At 50.9% G+C, this 18,490-nt stretch overlaps 3 protein-coding genes across 3 annotated transcripts; 2 read left to right on the forward strand and 1 right to left on the reverse strand.

Moving 5' to 3' along the window:
• Positions 1–3,653: 3,653 nt before the first annotated feature.
• ASPBRDRAFT_51431 (uncharacterized protein) lies at positions 3,654–11,403 on the reverse strand (the record flags this gene model as incomplete). The annotated part of the gene is made up of 16 exons (XM_067626722.1): positions 3,654–3,664; positions 3,713–3,840; positions 3,933–4,149; positions 4,644–5,594; positions 5,643–5,720; positions 5,772–5,873; positions 5,936–6,186; positions 6,672–7,602; positions 7,728–7,851; positions 8,312–8,521; positions 8,578–9,721; positions 9,774–9,870; positions 9,931–10,552; positions 10,607–10,915; positions 10,958–11,211; positions 11,283–11,403. The coding sequence occupies 16 exons, from the start codon at positions 11,401–11,403 to the stop codon at positions 3,654–3,656; spliced, it is 5,550 nt and encodes a 1,849-aa protein (XP_067482964.1).
• A 2,019-nt stretch (positions 11,404–13,422) lies between these two features.
• Positions 13,423–14,486, forward strand: ASPBRDRAFT_51433 (uncharacterized protein; the record flags this gene model as incomplete). The annotated part of the gene is made up of 2 exons (XM_067626723.1): positions 13,423–14,041; positions 14,098–14,486. The coding sequence occupies 2 exons, from the start codon at positions 13,423–13,425 to the stop codon at positions 14,484–14,486; spliced, it is 1,008 nt and encodes a 335-aa protein (XP_067482965.1).
• Positions 14,487–15,170: 684 nt separating this feature from the next.
• On the forward strand, positions 15,171–18,056 carry dapB (dipeptidyl aminopeptidase dapB; the record flags this gene model as incomplete). The annotated part of the gene is made up of 3 exons (XM_067617003.1): positions 15,171–17,532; positions 17,596–17,865; positions 17,938–18,056. The coding sequence occupies 3 exons, from the start codon at positions 15,171–15,173 to the stop codon at positions 18,054–18,056; spliced, it is 2,751 nt and encodes a 916-aa protein (XP_067482966.1).
• Positions 18,057–18,490: the final 434 nt, after the last annotated feature.

The raw sequence follows: 18,490 nt of genomic DNA on the forward strand, positions 1-18,490 counted from the left end.
ATGAATGGACAGGTCGAAAGATAACCCGGATGGAGCGATAAGGAACGACCAGACAACACAAGAGTGGCCGCCGCAGGAGCAAACCGGGGAGACAAGCCGGAGATGCGTAGATAGGCAGCGAGTCTTGCAGGCCCAAAATCTCACGAATTGTCACAGAAACAAGTACAATCAAAAATGGGCGATAGGCACAACAATCAATAGGATTCTTGTCACGTAAATGGACCGGGGCCGTCGGGGACTCCGCCGTGTGAGCTCCGCAGAGGAAGCACGGAGGACAGCCGGGAGAACAAGGCAGAGAGAGGGAGAGATAGTAGAGACACCAGACCCTTCACCAAATTAGGATTGGAAATATCTGGGGTCTGGCTGCAGCCAATTCGGACGGGGTGGTGAGTGTCGCGCGGTGATCCCGTCTATCGAACGCACCGACCAATGACTGGAGCAAGTACCAGAGAGCAGACGGGGTTGCCTGCCTGCCACGTACGAACCGCAGGGGAGAAGCTTATCAGCAGAAGGAGGATCCGTAAGCAGGATGACGATTGCTGATTGACTGATGGAATGGAATTGGATTGATAGATAGAATAGAGTAAAGTAAGTGGCAGTAGTGCGAGTAATAATAGATAGGAAGTAAGTAGTAAGTAAGGGAGGGAGGAAAACGGGATCGAATGGGGGGACGAGAAAGTCGGGGAGTACAAGCTGCCTGCCAGTGGTGGAAAGCACAGCGGAACCGGAGCCGCCTAAATTCGGGGAGATGGAGATATACTCCAGAAGATGAAAGGCACTGATAAAAAGCTGTAGGTAATAGAATGGAATGATAAAATTATGGTCACGGTAATAGGCAGATGTCGGAGAGCAGGGAAGGATCTGATTGCTCGTGAGCACTGATCATATCAGGGCCATGGATCTGCACCGGTAGTAGTAGTAGTAATACTAGTTTCTTCAGTTCCTATTAGATAGTACTGAAGGTGTAGTACTAGTAATAGTGGTAGTAGTTGTGGATAGATAGATAGATAGTAAAGTTGTTGTATAGAAGGGAAAAGGTCAGGAACATATATAATCAGATAGTAAGTAAGTAATAGTTAGAATTATGACACAAAAGTTGGTTCAGTCCCTCTCCTCTCTCCTCTTTTTCTCCTGTTCTCCGTCTCATCCAGTAGTTCCATTCAAGTTGATTATAACTAGTAATGGAATTGGCATGAGGTAAAACCAAAAATAAAGAGAGAGAGAGAGTCATCCTGACAGGAAATTGGGAGAAACAGTCATCAGGATCAATAAGAGAATCTCCGGATGAAGCGATCGATCAACACCGGCGGGTGTTTCCCACACGTAACAGAAAGGTGGCCAGGCATGCTGGATGGCCACCCGGCGACTTTTCGCCTCAAGTTCCTGCGCCCTTGCACGTCCTCGTCCAGATAAGCCTCGTTGGCCTGATTGGATCCCCGATCGGTTGGCTGCCGAGGTGGCCTTGGTATTACGTACTGGGAATTGGGTTGCTTTCTCGTCCGGGAAAGTTTGGGGTTGAGAGAATTGCCGGAGAGAAGAGCATCACAGTTAGTTACAACTACGGAGTAGACTACTCAGGAACTGAAGGACTAGTTATATAGGGACTCGCCGCTTATGCCATATGGCCTCATCGTTGGCACATATTATGCATACATACATACATACCTCCAGTTTCCCGATTTAAACATAGCTAGTATTTACTAGTGAACACTCTGTTCCCCGTTGTCCCGACCTATCATGCCGGGGAGATGATCCATCCCCTTTCACCACTGCAAGTACTGGGATTACTCAGACGCAAGCTCCCAATCACATCATCCCGATAACGCTCTCCTTGGAACCAATCACAACCCCTGCAATGGACGTGAACTCGGCATAGCGCGACACCGGCAACGGGGATCGGCCCTGCAGCTGGACGGGCTCTTTTTCCCCACAGCTTCTTCCCAGCAAGTATGAATGTCCCCCCGTCCATGTGGGCTTATACTATACGTAGTGCTCCGGACGGAGTAAGAAATCAATGAAATAATGCAAGGTCGAACGGGAAACTCCCCGGGTTACTTACTGATTGGGTGGGAAGTGGCTGCTGGTCCCTTGGGCATCTCTGCTGACCGTCTTGTTCATTACTTAATGGTTATGACTGAGCTGCAGTAGTAACTGGCAGTATACTACCTAGTTAGTTAACTGAGTAGGTAGACTACTCCGTAGTATCCATTGACTAAGGTTTCCCGGCCGCGCGATGGTTTCGTGACTCAGGTACGGAGTACACAGCGCCGGAGGATAGATTCTTCTTTGTGTTCCATTAATTCGATTGTGACATCAGCAGTAGTTACCTGGTACGAATTACTACGTAGGTGAATTCCACGTTGCTTACTATACAAGACATTGATACTGGTGTTCCTTATAGCCGTTGATCTGGAGAAAGAAGAAAAGCAACAAGCCCGAGATTTAATGTTATCTCCGGGGAGAATAAGCCCGACCGAGCGACCGACCGAGCGTCAGTCAGTCAGTACTTAGTAACTAACTAACTAACTAACTAACTAATCTTTGTCAATCTCCATTATTAGGCTCGCGTGCAGCAAACCAAAAACCAAACCAACAACTTTCCTTAGTTTGGATTCCCATTACTTAATGTAAAGGTCATCCTTCTGCATCCTTTCCCGGGGAGAAATGGATGAGATGGATTCTCATTATTCAATCCAAATTGACGGGAAGCGATCACATCATCGACCATGATCCATCAATTCTCGAAAGTTTCGACCCTTGTTAACTTGTAATAGCAGGAGGTCAACCGTGTGCCACTGACTATCTATTCTAGGGAGCGTTTTATCTAGTCCAATCCTTTTTGGACCTCTCATGAGGTTTCAATTATCCAACCGATACTGCTTTAGACTTTTTAGCAGTCTAGTCTAGGCTACGTCTACTCGGGTCGAGTCGTTCAACAGGCCCAAGGATTCATCCTTCCATTTCTCTTTCAGTTCCGTGTCATCCTAACTACTAATGAATGAATGGATGATCCGGATCTACCAGGCAAGCTTCCGGTTCTCGCATGGTCATCGGCCTCATTGTTGCTCGTGAACTTACTATCTATCCACTTTGTCCAAACTCTATCCTGCTATAACTATTATTCATCTAGAACTCTTGCATGGTGATTGATGGCTTTTTCACATGTTCAATCCTCTTCTATCTGACAAAGTACACGGTAGAGATGCTGACTGACTGACTAGCTATATCGTCCCATGTCCAGGAATAACACCCATGACGACATGATCGTCCTGCAACTGCCAATGCGATTTTCCTTTTTCTTACCCCCTTCTTGTTCTTTTTTCTTTTTCCCTATCCCCTTCTCCCTTCTTATTGCACGGATAGTAAATGAACTATGCGTCATAACTCCAAAACTCCATGCTATACCGAAAACAGACCCCAAGCTCAGAGAGAATGCCATATGGTACAAAGTACACGAACAGAAACATAAAAAGTTAAAGAGAATGAAGGAATGAAGCTACTCAGTGAAATTGCGCAACTTGGTCAACTCATCCAGCAGCTCCTGCAAATCGCCATCCGAGATCTTATGCTGCAGACTCGGAATGAGCGATTTCGCTTCCTCGGCATTATCGCAGCACAGACTCCCTGTTGCTTATTAGCCAGCTGATTCCACCTCACAATTTAACTTTCGTAATATCCTCTCGAAATAAGAGAAAGAAGAGAGGTAACATACCAAGCTGCGACCGCTCAAACATCTCCAACTCCGTATGCGAATTCAACAACCGCTCGACCGCCTTGATATTCTCCTCATCCTTGAACCGCGCAAACACTTCTAGATAGTCCAGTGTTTTTGTAAGATTCCTGAACAGTGATATCCAAATATTAGCCTATTCCTCTATACACACAACACAATACAACACAAAATAGATGATAGAAAGAAAGGATAAACTCACTCCGGCTCCTCATACTTCTTCCCACCCCTACGCTTATTCTCCAACACCTTATTAATAACCAGTCGCGCCTCCGACAGCGACAACGTATGCGTGTTCTGGTCCGCGCCGAGCTTCAATGTCGACGCGGCTTCGAGTTCGCCTTGCGGGAGGGTGCGCTTGCGGTGTGTCGCGGGGGGAAGTTGGACGCTCATTGTCACAAAAAGAAATATATACTTGGCTTGGGACGGGTGGAGGTTCAATCGAATGGTTTGGCGGGTCGGGCTGTTTGCTTGCTTGCTTGCTGGCTGGGTCGGGGGCTTGAGGTATCACGTTGCTGATGGTGCTGGTGCTGGTGGTTGATGTTGTTGGTAGTGCGGGATCGGGGTCGGGGAGGCGTTGAGTTTTGTTCCGGCAGTTACTTACTATTGTAGGGGCGGTGAAGTGCTTCACCGCCTTTCATATTGGATCAAGGATTGGGGATATTTTTTGATTCTTTGATGAAATAAGGGTATTGAAGAGGGTGTGTGTGGGATGGTAAAGTATTGTTTTTCTAAAAATGCTCAGGAGATGCAGGTTATTTACAAATGTAAGGAGAAGGGTATCAATTCGACATTTTATCGGCACTTTTTTCTATATCCATAGCCAAAACGCCTTGATGCTATGCGATAGGTATAATCGTTTCGTATATGATATATGATTCACGGAGAATTCCATAGCAAGCTTAGATCTGGCGGAAGGCCACCTCCTTCGGCAGACGGAAGCTGGCGCAGAACATCTGCTTGTTAGGGCTGACCAATCGGACATTGTGGATGGCCAGATCGATGTCCTGGTTGCCGCTGCCGCCCACACGGTCCTCGGTGGTGATGGTGTGTCCGATGCGCTCCGAAATGCGCTGGCAGATATCGACGTGGTCGTCGTGTTCATCTGCCGAGTGGCCCGAGAAGCAGTACACATGGACCTTGGGTAGCGGTTGTGAAGTATGAGGCGCAAAGAGCGACTCCTTGCCTGCGTAGACGCCGACAAAGGCGTCGAGGAACTCAATTGCGTTGCCGGGGAGGTTCATCACGTAGTGATGGAAGACGTTGGGGCGATGGAAGACTTCCGGGGCCGGGAGCGCCTCTCCCTTTTCCTCTGCGGCGGCCTTCTTGCTTCTCCGCACCTTGGGCTCGATGGTCACGGTATGGGGAGAATCCAGGAGGGCCTGGGCAGACCAGCGGATGAACTCGCGGCCGTCCTTGTTGAAGGGGGTGACGAACTTGTCGGCCTTGTTGCGCTTGACGGCGTCCAGCATCACCTCGTATCCGTGCGGGTTGAGGTCGTTGGCCCACACGAAGATCTTCTTGCGGCCTGCGGGCACCGCGAAGGGCCCGACACCCGCCATGACGTCGCAGACCATCTCTCCGGGGCGGAACTTGTCCACGAGACGGCGGTGCTCCGTCTCGAGACGGCTGTTCCAGTACACGCGCGAGTAGTCGAAGCGGAACTCGCAGTGTTGTTCGTGCTGGACAACGTTCAGGTTGTTCTCACCGGCGAGCAGCTCGAAGGGGAACGTGCGGAATTCGCTGTGGGAGCCCACATCCTCGGTCTTACGGATGACGGTGCTGATGTTGGGGTTCTTGTCCAGCAGGACCTCAGCAAGCAGGTTCTTGTAAGGCAGGTATTGCTCGCGGAGGTTGAGGTGCGCTATTTCGTCAGACGTAGCTCCAATTAACCACGATAAAGAGTACTCACAAACATGACCGACTTGCGTGAATCCCTGAGGGATCTCATCCAGCATATCCTCGGGAAGAATGCAGGACATGATATCCGCTGCTCCAATTAGCCCAGATCCACAAACAGCGAAGCACGATCCTCACGCACCATAAGTCCAGTAATCGTAATCCAACGTCAAATCATAGGGCTTAACGCCAACCATTCCCTTCTCAACAAGCTCACTGATCGTCGGCGACCACGTCGCAGTATCTAGACCCGTCAGCTCTTGCACCATACACTAGTGTCGCTAAACCAAAATTCGTGCAGCATACCATCATGTTTAATATCCTCCCTCAACAAAAGACACTTATGCACCAGATCATTGACCTTAATTTCCCTTATGGAGCCCAATCTCGGCAGCACGAGCATATCCCGACTCTTGGTCAATTCCTTGCGCACATTGGAGATATCCGAGGTCTTGAAAATTGCCGCCGCAGAGATCGGTACCGTCTTCTTGAAGAAAGACCGGTCCAGGACTCTCATGGCCCGGTTCACTGGAGGACGGAACATGGCGGGGAGGTCGCTGCGGAGCGGTTGGGTGGGTTCGGAGTCGATTTCCATGGACATGGGCAGGAAATTCAGTTGGTTTGTTGGATTCGGGGGGATGGAGAGCTGTGCTAGTAATCGTACTAGAAGTGTGAGGCTGGCATGGACTAGCTGGAGATTTAGTTGTTCGTTTGGTGGGAGGATCGCGACATTTTTTAGACTTTGGAATTGGGCTGTGACTCCGTGGCTTATCGACACGTGATTAGAGATAAGATTGATATGGGGTAGTATCACATGGTATTCCACTGGAATATATACATGGAGATGAAGTATAAGATGCTCAAATAGTAAATTGTTAAGAGGCATCTAACTACAGCTACCGAGATAATCTACCTAGGAAATCCGTCCAGCAGACCCTGGAATATCAATAAAAGCAAGAATGGAAATCATCATCAGATCATCACGCAAAGATACAAACCACACATTAATAGGGTATCAGACCATAACCAGCCCATAATTCACCTCCTCTCCAGCTTTGCGACCCGCTCATTCAATGCCTTAATCTGGTCGTCTTTCTTCTTCAACGCAATTCTCGAAATATCGCGCCCCCGGATAATCCCCTTCACCTTCAACTCATACTTATGCAAGAGATCCATCAACTTACCCTTTGCTTTCTCCGGCACCACCGCCCCGTTCTTATCTAAAACTTCAACAGCTTGCGCCGCTAGATCAGGCGAAGCCTCATCACCACCCGTAGCAGGACTAGCCTCACCAAACCTCACAGGCGTAGGTGTCTTTGACAACTCCAGCGACGACGACGGCACGGAAGACGAAAACGACACCGGCCGATCTGTAACTGATCTAGCCAATGAAGTCGGTGTAAAGACCTCTGTCTTCGAGCCATCCTGCCCACCCACATCCGTTATATCATCGAGCTTTCTCTTCCCCGGCGCAGAAGCCCCAACTGTACCCCGGGACGGCGTCTTGGGAGGTCCGAAGTCGGGCTGTCGCATTGGCGCAGTAGCAGCAGGAGCCTGTTGCTGCCGCTGTTCTTGAGAACTAAGCAGATTCTCTACCGCCACATCATCCGAATCAGTCCACTCGAACTCATCCAGGTCTTCAGCCATCATGCGGGCCTTGGCGCTCTGAGGAGGCATGTTCGCACTCCATTGTCCCCCATTCCCCCTAGCCCCACTATTGCCCAAGCCCATACCTCCGTATCTTACCGTGCGATCGGTCTGCGGCGTCAGAAGGCCCGTCTCGAATAGGCGCGGTTTCTTGGTGGGTGTCTCGGGGGTGGGAATCGTAGCAGTGGTGGTAGTAGAAGAGAAGGAATCTGCGGCTGGCTCGGTGCGAGAGTTCATCAAGACGGCGTGCTTCTCGCGGACTTCGGCGTCGCTGGCCCAGAGAAAGAAGCGGCAGCGTTTCTCTTGGGGCTTTTGGCAGATGTAGACTGTGAGGGGAGTGAGGTGCGGGGTTCCGTGGTTAGCTACAGGAATTCAAATTGTTCTTGGCTTTTGGAGTAACTATGGTAGAATCAAGGAAGATAAACTGCGTACACCATCGTCCATGGTTCACACCGTGGTTCTTGGTTTGCAATTTGACGGCTGGGGGACGCTCTGGACAGTTGCAGCGCCAGACGCCATCGAGGAAGAGACCCCGCAGAGGAACCGCCGTGCGAGGCGAGCGAGGCGATGGGCTGCTACCGAAGGATTTCATGGGAGAGAGCATGATGGAATTGTAACAATGATTAAGGATAAGCTTAGGAATAATTAGAACATGCTGAGAGGGATTTGCTAGGATTCGAGAACGCAGATGGAGGAATAGACTGGGTTGTCGCCATGGAAACTGGGGATGGCGTGGGTCTGCACGCGGGGACATGACAGCGGATGATCTACTACTTTCGACTATAAAAATGTGGTCCGCAATTCAGAGATCTCCAAAAAGCCAAGCAGTCTTGTTTCGCTCTAGACTAAGGATATTAGGTGTATACAACAGTTTGAATGCCCCGAACAGATCATGTCCCTCTCTAGCCCTGCCAGGCAATCCCCATGCAAGATCCTCCAACAACAACCGCAACAACCAGAATCAACGATGTATACAAGGCCATGTATAGACTCTAGGGTATCTTAACAACGCAACCACACTTATTCCGCAAGTACCTGTCGCAACATAACGCCAAATGACTCGGACAATTTGAGAATTTCGCTTATGTCCGGCTTCACCGGCTCGCCCGCCGTGCGCCGGAGTTGGTCTTGCTGCTTAACCCGCCGTCTGCGCTCCGCCGAGATTGGGTCCAGGTCCTCTTCGTCGTCCAGATCCTCGGAAGCTTCCGACTCGGCGTCGGAGATTGCAAGATCTTCAAGGTCGGCCTGCTCACCAGATTGTTAGCCCATAGTTGCAGTAATGAAAGTCATCTAACACATACCTCGTCGAGGCCAAAGTCGCTGCCTCGGAATGACGCGTTACCCAGATATCCGTCATGTGCTGTACCCTCCGCGGCCATCTTCTGTCGCGTCTTGTTCAAATGCCACCGCTTCCGGTCTTCATGCCACTTGATCAGGGCGTTGATCTCCTCGAGTGCCTTGTCCTTGTCGATCTGCACAAAATCCGTGGCTCCCCGGAGTAGGGCGTTCATATCGAGCGCACCTCCACGAGGCCCCTTGCGCAGAAATTCTAGGATCTCCTCAATCCATGCCATGAGAGAAGTGAACAGGCCATTATCGTGCAGGTGGACTTCGTGAACGAATTTGTAGAAGCTGCTTTGATGGCGCTCGCACAGATCGATGAAGGCTTGTACAGTCTGATTCGGATCCGCCGACACATCTTGCCGCTGGCACTTCTCGATCACTGCAATAGCATCATCGGCGAAATGTGCGAAATCGGTAATGCTGCTGTAGACATTGGCAGATTTGTAAACACGCACCAGGGGCTCGTAGAAAATGGTGAAGAGGTCACGGAACAGCTGAAGAGTAACTGGTTCTTCGACGATGCTCAGCATCATAGTCTTGTCTCGCTGACGAGTGTAAAGCTTCAGGAGCTGCTTCAGGTTCGCAAACCAGTGCGCCCCTTCGCGCAGCTCCACCTCCACATTGTCCACGGCTTGGTTCCAAGCCACATATCCATTGAAAACCTTGCCGAATTGCTCTGGAGCCAACTCGGGTTGCAGAAGCTCGGTCCGGAGGATAGCCACAATGATGTCCACATCCTCGGCAGCAGCTTCGGCGCGAATCTCATTCTTGACATCTTCGTCTGCATCGGTGAAGGCTTTCAGCTTCTGGCAAATGATGGGATCTTCGACCTTGGCAGCCAGCGCATCGATCGATTTTTGGAAGGCCTTGATGCCATCGTTGAGGGTCATCGAGAAGATCCGCTGCAGCAGGGATCGAGAGCCGAAGGGTTGGGCCAAGAAGAGGTCCAGCACTCCTGCCATGACGGCCGCGGGGTTTGCGATACGAATGACATTCTTCAACAAAGAGTACGGAACAAGCGAATGGATTCGCTTAGCCTGCGCGAACAACTCTGGGGAGTTGTCCTCTGCCAGGAACAAGTGATAAAGTGTTGCAGCAACCCTGGATTTTGGTCAGTCTGAACACATTAAACGAAAAATCGCCAGATACGTACTCTATCCGGAGCCACTCGGCAAATTTCTGATACTTGGGACTTAGATCCTGCACTGTCGGCTTTTCTTTGATTTCAGCGAACAGTTTCGTCAGACCGTCTAGATTGGATTCTCTTGTCAGCAAAATAACCATCGATCGGAGAATTGCCCAGGACTTACTGCTCTCCACAATGTCGCGGCGGAAGTTCTCCATATACACGTCCAATTCGGCCGCACGTGCCCTGGCAATTTCGTAAAACCGCTTCTGCTCCTCTATGCGCACCGAATCGACGTCTTTCCGCTTCTGCATATCCAGCACCTCCTCCTCATTCAGAATGATGGGGTCCGCGGTGAGGAACTCTTCCATGGCCTTCGTCTCCGCCACACGCTTGTTTTGCAGCAAGGTGCGCAGGAATGCCCGAAGAGAAACTCTCTGCTCTTCGCGGTAAAGTACCGTCTCCCTCGACCCCTCACTCGAAGCTCGGGGAGATCTCAATGAACGTTTGGATGACCGCGACAACGACCGCTGGTGATGGTTACCGGGGGCCAAGGTACGAGAGGAAGTGCTGTCATCGGCCACCGCGACTCCGACCGTTGAAACTGACGACACCGAGGATGCTTCATCGTCTGCTGATCCGAACCAGCTCGTTGTCGTAGAGGATTTGTTCTTGCGGGGGAGAGGCGGCAGTGGCTTCCCTGGGAATTCGGTGCGTAGCCGCTTGTGAAACTTGGCAAAATCGCCATATCGACGAGCCACGAAGAGATCGGGCTTTCCATCGCGGCGCACTCGAAGGATAAACTCCTGGTTTGTGCATTAGTGGGGCAATTTCGAAGGTACAGTCACACAGATGCTTACCGCATGTTGGTGGTATCGCACCGTCCTCCTGACAGAGGTAACGCGCACTGCAGCCACGTTGATGTCCCAGCCATGGATGGCATGACCCTCGGGCATATTGACCAACAAACCCTTTTCATTAGCTCCCCGATCTACCACCTCCATCTCCGAGAACTGGATCCGCTCCTCGTAACCCGATGCCGTGGGGATACCAGAGACCATCATTAGCTCGACCAGTTTCTCGCACTTTCGGGCCAACTTTCGGCGCTTGGTCTCTTCGAGACGATCTTCGGAGGAGGAGACATGCTTCGTCGCGAACGATTCTAGGAACTATGGGCCGTTAATTAGCTTCTGATTACGACATGCGCAAACGGGTTGAATGAGGGGCACACGTACCACTTGTAACTTATCTTGCCAGAACTCCTTCTCGCGAGCTTGATCGAGGAATGGAAAATTGCGCACATGGTGGACGAAGATATATCGCAAGATGGGAAGTTCCGAGTCGACGGGCGCGACTTCGCCGAATTCGGACTTGAAAGGGGCACCGAAGCGTCGGAGGGCGGTTGGCGAATTCAGCTCGGAGATTTCGCTCTGGACTTGGCGGGCAATGAGTTCGCGCTTGAGATCTGCATGAGTCAGAACGATTCCCTCGAATTGTTCGAAGCGATCCAGCGGAATGCGATCGGAGAGAACTGACAGTGTTCTTGCTTTCCGGTGAGAATCTGACCGGGCGCGGGGTTGGACGCGGTTGGGGAAGCCGCTGGACGGGCGCCCGCCTGGACTCCGTTGGGAACGGAGGAGAGGTCCGCAGAAGTCATGGTTTAGTCGCTCGAGCACAGTTGTATTCAACCTGCTGGTCGGGCGGTCATTGACTTTATAAACTGGAGCAGACAGGGGGTGATGGTGATAGAATCAAAATAAGATTCTAGAAAGGGAAGCAAGCGCAGAATCCGTCTGCCTAGTTACGGCCAAGGTTCGGGCTGTGGATGAGGATGACGTTTTGGTTCAAAGTGGATGCTCGGCGTGCGCCTCACCCCACGAATACCCTTGGCTTATGAAGATCAATCGGGAGAAAGGAGGGGAAAGGGAAGAGGCATATAGAAGTGCGAAGAGCAAGAGGATTGAGGAAAGATAGAGGAGAAAGCAGAAGAGGAAGAGAAAGGGCGCAAAGAGAGGGAGAAGAGGAAGAATAAAAAGAAGAGGAGGAGGAGCAAGCAAGCAAGCAGAGAGAGGGGAAAGCGGAGAGAGACAGACGATCGAAAACAGCAAACGATGAAAAGGGAGAGAGACCAGACAATCTGCAGGTCGATGACACCACCCAGTAAATTAAAATTAGAACGAATGTCAGCTGGGGATGGATTAATTAATCGATTGATTGATTGATCTTGATTAGTAGTCGTCTCGTAGATAGTTGTTTAGTCTCTTCTGCTTCTGCTTCTCTTTCTGGTGCTCAGCCCTGTGGCCCCGCCGTGACCATTCCGCGGATCCCACAGCCAGATTCTGTACTCCATAATAGTCTATTATCTTGTTAGTTGTTAGTTGTTGGATTCTATTCTTGTCCACTTCTGGTGGATCCCCGGCATTCTTCTCTCTGTCTCCCTCTCCATCTGTATCCATAGTTTATCTGCTTTCTACCTCATCCTCCAACAAATCCCACGTCCACCCCCAGATACCTCCTAGTCCCTTCTGTCACTGAACTACCGAACCGATGTTGCCTATAGTTCCTGCAAGCTGCAGGTTAGTCTTTTCTCGTCACCGACTGACAACCAATCTAATCCCCTCCGACCTCGCGTGATCTGCAACATATTTCCCTCCTTATCACCCTCAACACCACTTGACCTGCTCGGATCGTCTAGGTCCATGCTATCATGATGTTCGACTGAGCTACGATCTCTCGTACTGAAAATGTAACTGTGTTGTGCTGTCATTTAATCTATACTAGTATCCTGGACAGTTGCTTCAATCAGACATGATGAAATGTCGCTATCCTCCATGTTACATAAAATCTCGCATCCCCTAGGATTTGCGATATAGTGATGTTTGCCTCAGGCATATAATCACAACATGACCGCAAACCTGCCTTGCGACTAGCAGTGACAGTATACATCATGCGTTTGTTCATAGTTAGTTCTCCTTGACTTAAAACAGATAAATGGACGTCAAATTGACCATTATATACCCCTTTTAGGCTCAATGACAACTCTTTGGTGACAGTTCATGTCATACCTTCCATGAAGCTGTACCGTATGGAAAGGCGAAATATTGATAACCCCCCCCAGAATCGAATGCACCAAGGAGCACTGCTACACAATTAATGATCCAGCCCTCCCTGGTACCCCAAACGGGTATCATATAGAACTGCTCAGCCCTAGGCATCACAATTGCTGCTGCTAACCACTGGGCTCCTATAGCTTCTTCATTGCCCGGTGTTAGTTGCGACTACCATTACCCACATCTGAGTATGAGGTGTAGGAGGGAAGCGACATATCTAGGAGAACGCGGTCATGCCTACCTCATGTTTCGTACAAAAACAGAGTGTATCGGCTCATAACGATGAAATATAAGAGAAGGATCATTTACAAACCATGGATCCTATATCAATCCCCCACGGGGTACTGAGTCCTCCCTCGAGACTTCTCCTTGTCAACACCTCGACTGCTCACAACCAACTACTCAACTTTGTCTTTAAGCGCCTCAAATTACTCCAGCTACTTCGAAATCCAACTCTCAGCAAGCGAAAACCCCCAGCATCACGCTATCATCAAAAAGCAGCCTCACTATACCCTATCCTATCCACCAACCGTCATATCCACTGACTCGTTCTCAAAACCGAACACATGGCCACCAACACCATGCTGTCTACCTCTCCATCTATGGTCACTAGACCAAGATCACCTCGTCCTTCTGGCTCTGCCCTTACTTGGAGCGATGTCATCCGTTCTAATCGATCTCCATCTTCGGTCATCAGACGTCTTCGAAACCATCTTTCTGCGTCTACGGCCACTAGATGTGACAGTACCCTCTCTCTTACTCGCCTGATTACTAGACACGATACACTGAATCCTCCACACACCCTCGTGAGGCGTGGTGCAATCCGCCGTTCCGTCCCCAGATCCATTACGGCGGCTCCAACCTACCCTTCTACAGGTACAATCTATAGAAGTGATTCATTCTCTACTTCTCGTACGCACGATAGTGCGAGCAACTATGACGTCTCCAAACCCAGCCAATCTGACGCCTCTATCTTACCTGACACCCCCTCCACTAACAGCACCGCCACTACCCCTTCCTCTGACATCTCTTTCTTCTCGGACATTTACTCAACCTCCTCCTCTGATACCTGCTCCTCTAATACATCCTTCTCTGACATCTCTGAAAGCCCCCACTCCTCTGACGCTTCCACCGAGTGTAACTGTGGCTCCATATTGTTCGACGCCTTGGACAGCGGTCTTGGGGGTACCCCTTCATTACCAAGGCCCTTGAGACCGTCCGCCTGTACGGCGGCTACCAAGGACTAGAACGTATCATCGATCCTGTCGAACAGTTGAGCCTCTGCAAGACATGTCCTAAGGAGGAAGCCCTCCGAGAGTTCTTGTACATGGTCTGCAAAGGGATCCTTCGACAATACCGGCATTTATACTATGCACTCGAAGAACACTACGAAACAGTAGTCTACCGGCGTAGCTGCTCCAGCTACGAAAGGGAACAGCACGACTATACCTTCATGCTTTATGCTGCTCAAATTGAGCGCATAATTGCCAGCGTCGACCGAATCAACCGCGTTCTTCCCGAACAACCGGTCTACGACGGAGATACCTGGTATGCCCTAGCCAACCAGGGCGACCAACTGGCCGACGCCACCGGCCGACTCCGAGAGCAGGTGGTCTTCAGCCACGGCTGAGGGAAGGAGGTTTTTAGTCAACTCATGTTGTGAGCATTTTCATGTATCTAGAATGGCAGGTGGGAAGGCCGGGTGGGCGGTGGGAAAAGGCCTTTACCCCCAGGATGGTTATGAGCTGTCTTGTATGTCATCAACCACCATCAAAACCTACATTGATGTTACTCGTAGCAGAGTACTGAAGTTCTTTTAGTAGGAGTCTGCATAAGCTTAAACCCCGAGCCTCTTCTCCATTGGCTGCATGTCCCACTCGTAATACCAGTATGTTGAATAGTATGTTAGGGCCATCCCGAAAAGGCCGTCAATAGAAAGCCCGGCTTGAATAAGAGTGACTGCCTCAGGCAACAAACACCCCCGTAGATCTGCTGCGCCTCCCGTTTCACTTGCTGATCTCCTCAACTCTCCGACCGTCGCGCCGGAAACTCAACCTTCATGATTCCTCTTCTGCCTTGATCCTCGAGTTTAGGATTGCACTCGTTCTCTAAGGGCACAAACCGGTGCACGAACCTGTTCACTACCCTTCGCACTCCTTCGACACGATCAACGCCGATCCCCGAGCTGACGATAACGATCCCGAGGCTCTTATCAACCGGAGCTGCCAGTGACTCCCTTCCACCGCTCCCCTCGTGATCATATGTAACACAGAGCCACTCTCCAATCGTGCCTCCTATATGATCCTCTCCCATAATGGGGAAATACGAAGAGGATGACAACACCGAATTCCTCCCCATGAGCCGCCCACGGCCCTCGTCCACCGCCTCGACTTCCTCCGATTCGGGCCTCTCCGTCGATAGCACCGCCTACCCCGAAGAATCCAAGTACACTTCGAACGCCCTCGGCGGCGATGGACTGTCAGATGAGAATAGATACCGTGATGTGGAAGAGGGTGAAGTAGGGGCAGACGAGCCGTTCCTCCCTTCGGCAAAGAAGCCAGCTGCCTCCGGGAGCCGCACGTCTCGTCTGATCTGGGGCCTGCTGATACTCTGCGTCGCAGGTTGGCTTTGGGGTCTGGTGTTGTTTGTGACTCAAAACCGCTCAGCCCAGCAAACAGTCTCTGAAGCGCTGCAATCGCACGACTCGGGTGCCACCTCCGGGAGTTCGAGCTCTGGGAAACCGGTTACGCTGGAGCAGGTGCTCACGGGCCAGTGGCTTCCTCGGTCCCACGCTGTTTCCTGGATTGCGGGTCCCAATGGCGAAGATGGTCTTTTGGTGGAGCAAGGAGAGGATCAGGGCAAGGGATATCTGCGGGTTGACGACATACGCAGCCGCAGAAGCGATGCGACTAGCCAGGAAAGCAGGGTGCTGATGGAAAAGGCAGTCGTGCAAGTGGACGGACGGACGATCTTCCCGGTCTCAACGTGGCCGAGCCCGGACCTAAACAAGGTGCTGCTCTTGTCTGAACGAGAGAAGAACTGGAGGCATTCTTTCACTGGAAAATATTGGATCTTTGACGTGGCTACCCAAACCGCACAGCCGCTTGACCCAAGCAATCCTGATGGACGCGTGCAGCTCGCCATCTGGTCGCCAACTTCAGACATGGTTGCGTTTGTGAGGAACAACAACCTCTACTTGCGCAAGCTGTCCTCGAAGGAAGTCGTTCCTATTACAAAGGACGGCGGTACGGATCTTTTCTACGGCATTCCCGATTGGGTCTATGAAGAGGAAGTCTTTTCGGGCAATAGTGTAACCTGGTGGTCTGGCGACGGGAAATACGTGGCTTTCCTGCGCACCAACGAGACGGCCGTCCCTGAATTTCCCGTCCAGTACTACCTGTCACGGCCATCCGGCAAGAAACCTCCCCCGGGCCTAGAGGATTATCCAGAGGTCAGAGAAATCAAGTACCCCAAGGCTGGAGCTCCCAACCCCGTTGTCAACCTGCAATTCTACGATGTTGAGAAACAAGAGGTCTTCTCGATCGAAGCACCGGATGATTTCGAGGACGACGATCGTATCATCATCGAGATCGTGTGGGGCACCGAAGGGAAGATCCTTGTGCGCGCAACCAACCGAGAAAGTGATGTCCTGAAGGTGTTCTTGTTTGACACGAAAGCCAGAACTAGCAAACTCGTACGCACCGAGAATGTCGCTGACATCGACGGTGGCTGGGTAGAGCCTACGCAGTACACATGGTTCATCCCGGCGGATCCCAGCAATGGCCGCCCTCATGATGGATACCTCGATACCGTGATCCACGAGGGCTACGAGCACCTGGGATACTTTACCCCTCTGGACAACTCAGAACCCGTTCTGCTTACCCAGGGCGACTGGGAGGTAGTGGATGCACCCACCGCCGTGGACTTGCGCAAGGGCATCGTGTACTTCATCGCCACGAAGGAAGCCCCTACTGAGCGTCACCTCTACCAGGTGAACTTGGACGGATCAAACCTCAAGCCTCTAACGGACACTTCCAAGCCCGGTTACTACGACGTATCCTTCTCTCACGGAACTGGCTACGCCCTGCTCAGCTACCGCGGCCCCTCCATTCCATGGCAAGCGATCGTCAACACCGAGACCGACGAACTGAAGTACGAGGAGACCATTGAAGACAACGCTGGCCTCGCACGCATGGTTGAATCATACGCCCTTCCCACCGAGATCTACCAGAACGTGACAATCGACGGCTTCACCCTACAAGTTGTCGAGCGTCGCCCTCCACACTTCAACCCAGCCAAGAAGTACCCCGTCCTTTTCTACCTCTACAACGGCCCACGCTCCCAAACCGTTGACCGCAAATTCACCATCGACTTCCAATCCTATGTCGCTTCCAGCCTGGGCTACATCGTCGTGACCGTCGACGGCCGCGGCACCGGCTTCTCCGGCCGCAAAACCCGCTGCATCGTCCGCGGCAACCTAGGCTACTACGAAGCCTACGACCAAATCACCACCGCCAAGATCTGGGGCGAGAAGCCCTACGTTGACGAAACCCGCATGTCTATCTGGGGCTGGAGTTACGGCGGATTCATGACACTCAAGACATTGGAACAAGATGCCGGCCAGACCTTCCAATACGGCATGGCCGTAGCCCCTGTAACTGACTGGCGACACTACGGTAGCCCCCCTTTCTCCCAACCGTGCCTTATAAACACTTCCTGATCATATATAATAAAAACAGATTCGATATACACCGAACGCTACATGCACACCCCGGCCCACAACCCGCATGGCTACGACAACACCTCCATAACCGACATGACAGCGCTGCAACAAACCGTGCGATTCCTCGTCATCCACGGCGCCTCGGACGACAACGTCCACGTCCAAAACACCCTCGTTCTCGTAGACAAACTCGACTTGGCGGGCGTGCAGAACTATGATTTGCATTTCTATCCGGATTCAGATCATAGTATCAACTTTCATAATGCGCATAGGATGGTTTATGAGCGTGAGTCCTATCTCCTTATTTCTACTATGGATGAGTAGCTGGTACTAGGGTATGTGCTTACGGTGATTACAGGACTATCGAGCTGGCTCGTCAACGCTTTCAACGATGAATGGCATCGGATAGCGGATCCGGTGCCGGATGATTCGATGTGGGAGAAGGTGAAGAGGTCGTTGCCGATGTTGGTGAACTGATTGGACTGCATCTTGGTTGGGTTACATCGTAGCTATATTTCTTTTATCATTGTTATGTTATGTTATGGTCGATACTAGTGCATATATCATCATGGTTTCGGGTTTACATTGAATTCTAACATATTCATGATTGCATGGTATGCATATGTATGTATGGACATGTTGAAGGCGTTACTGAGTACTACCAGGCAATGCAATCAATCTATTGTGGGGAAGGGCAATGTAGAGTATTGATCAAAGCATTATAATAGTAGTAGTATTATTCATATTACCATTGCCAGGAAACAGTGAATAGAAGAAACATCCCAACATCTCTATGCATGCTATGCAAAGTTTCACGAGAAATTATAGCGATGATCCAGAAATTCAAACATTCAACATTCACCATCAACATCACCATCACCATCAACATCTGTACAACCCACAAGCAAAGA

Source organism: Aspergillus brasiliensis (genome assembly GCF_001889945.1).
Source record: "Aspergillus brasiliensis CBS 101740 unplaced genomic scaffold ASPBRscaffold_2, whole genome shotgun sequence".
Classification (NCBI taxonomy): Eukaryota; Fungi; Ascomycota; class Eurotiomycetes; order Eurotiales; family Aspergillaceae; genus Aspergillus; species Aspergillus brasiliensis.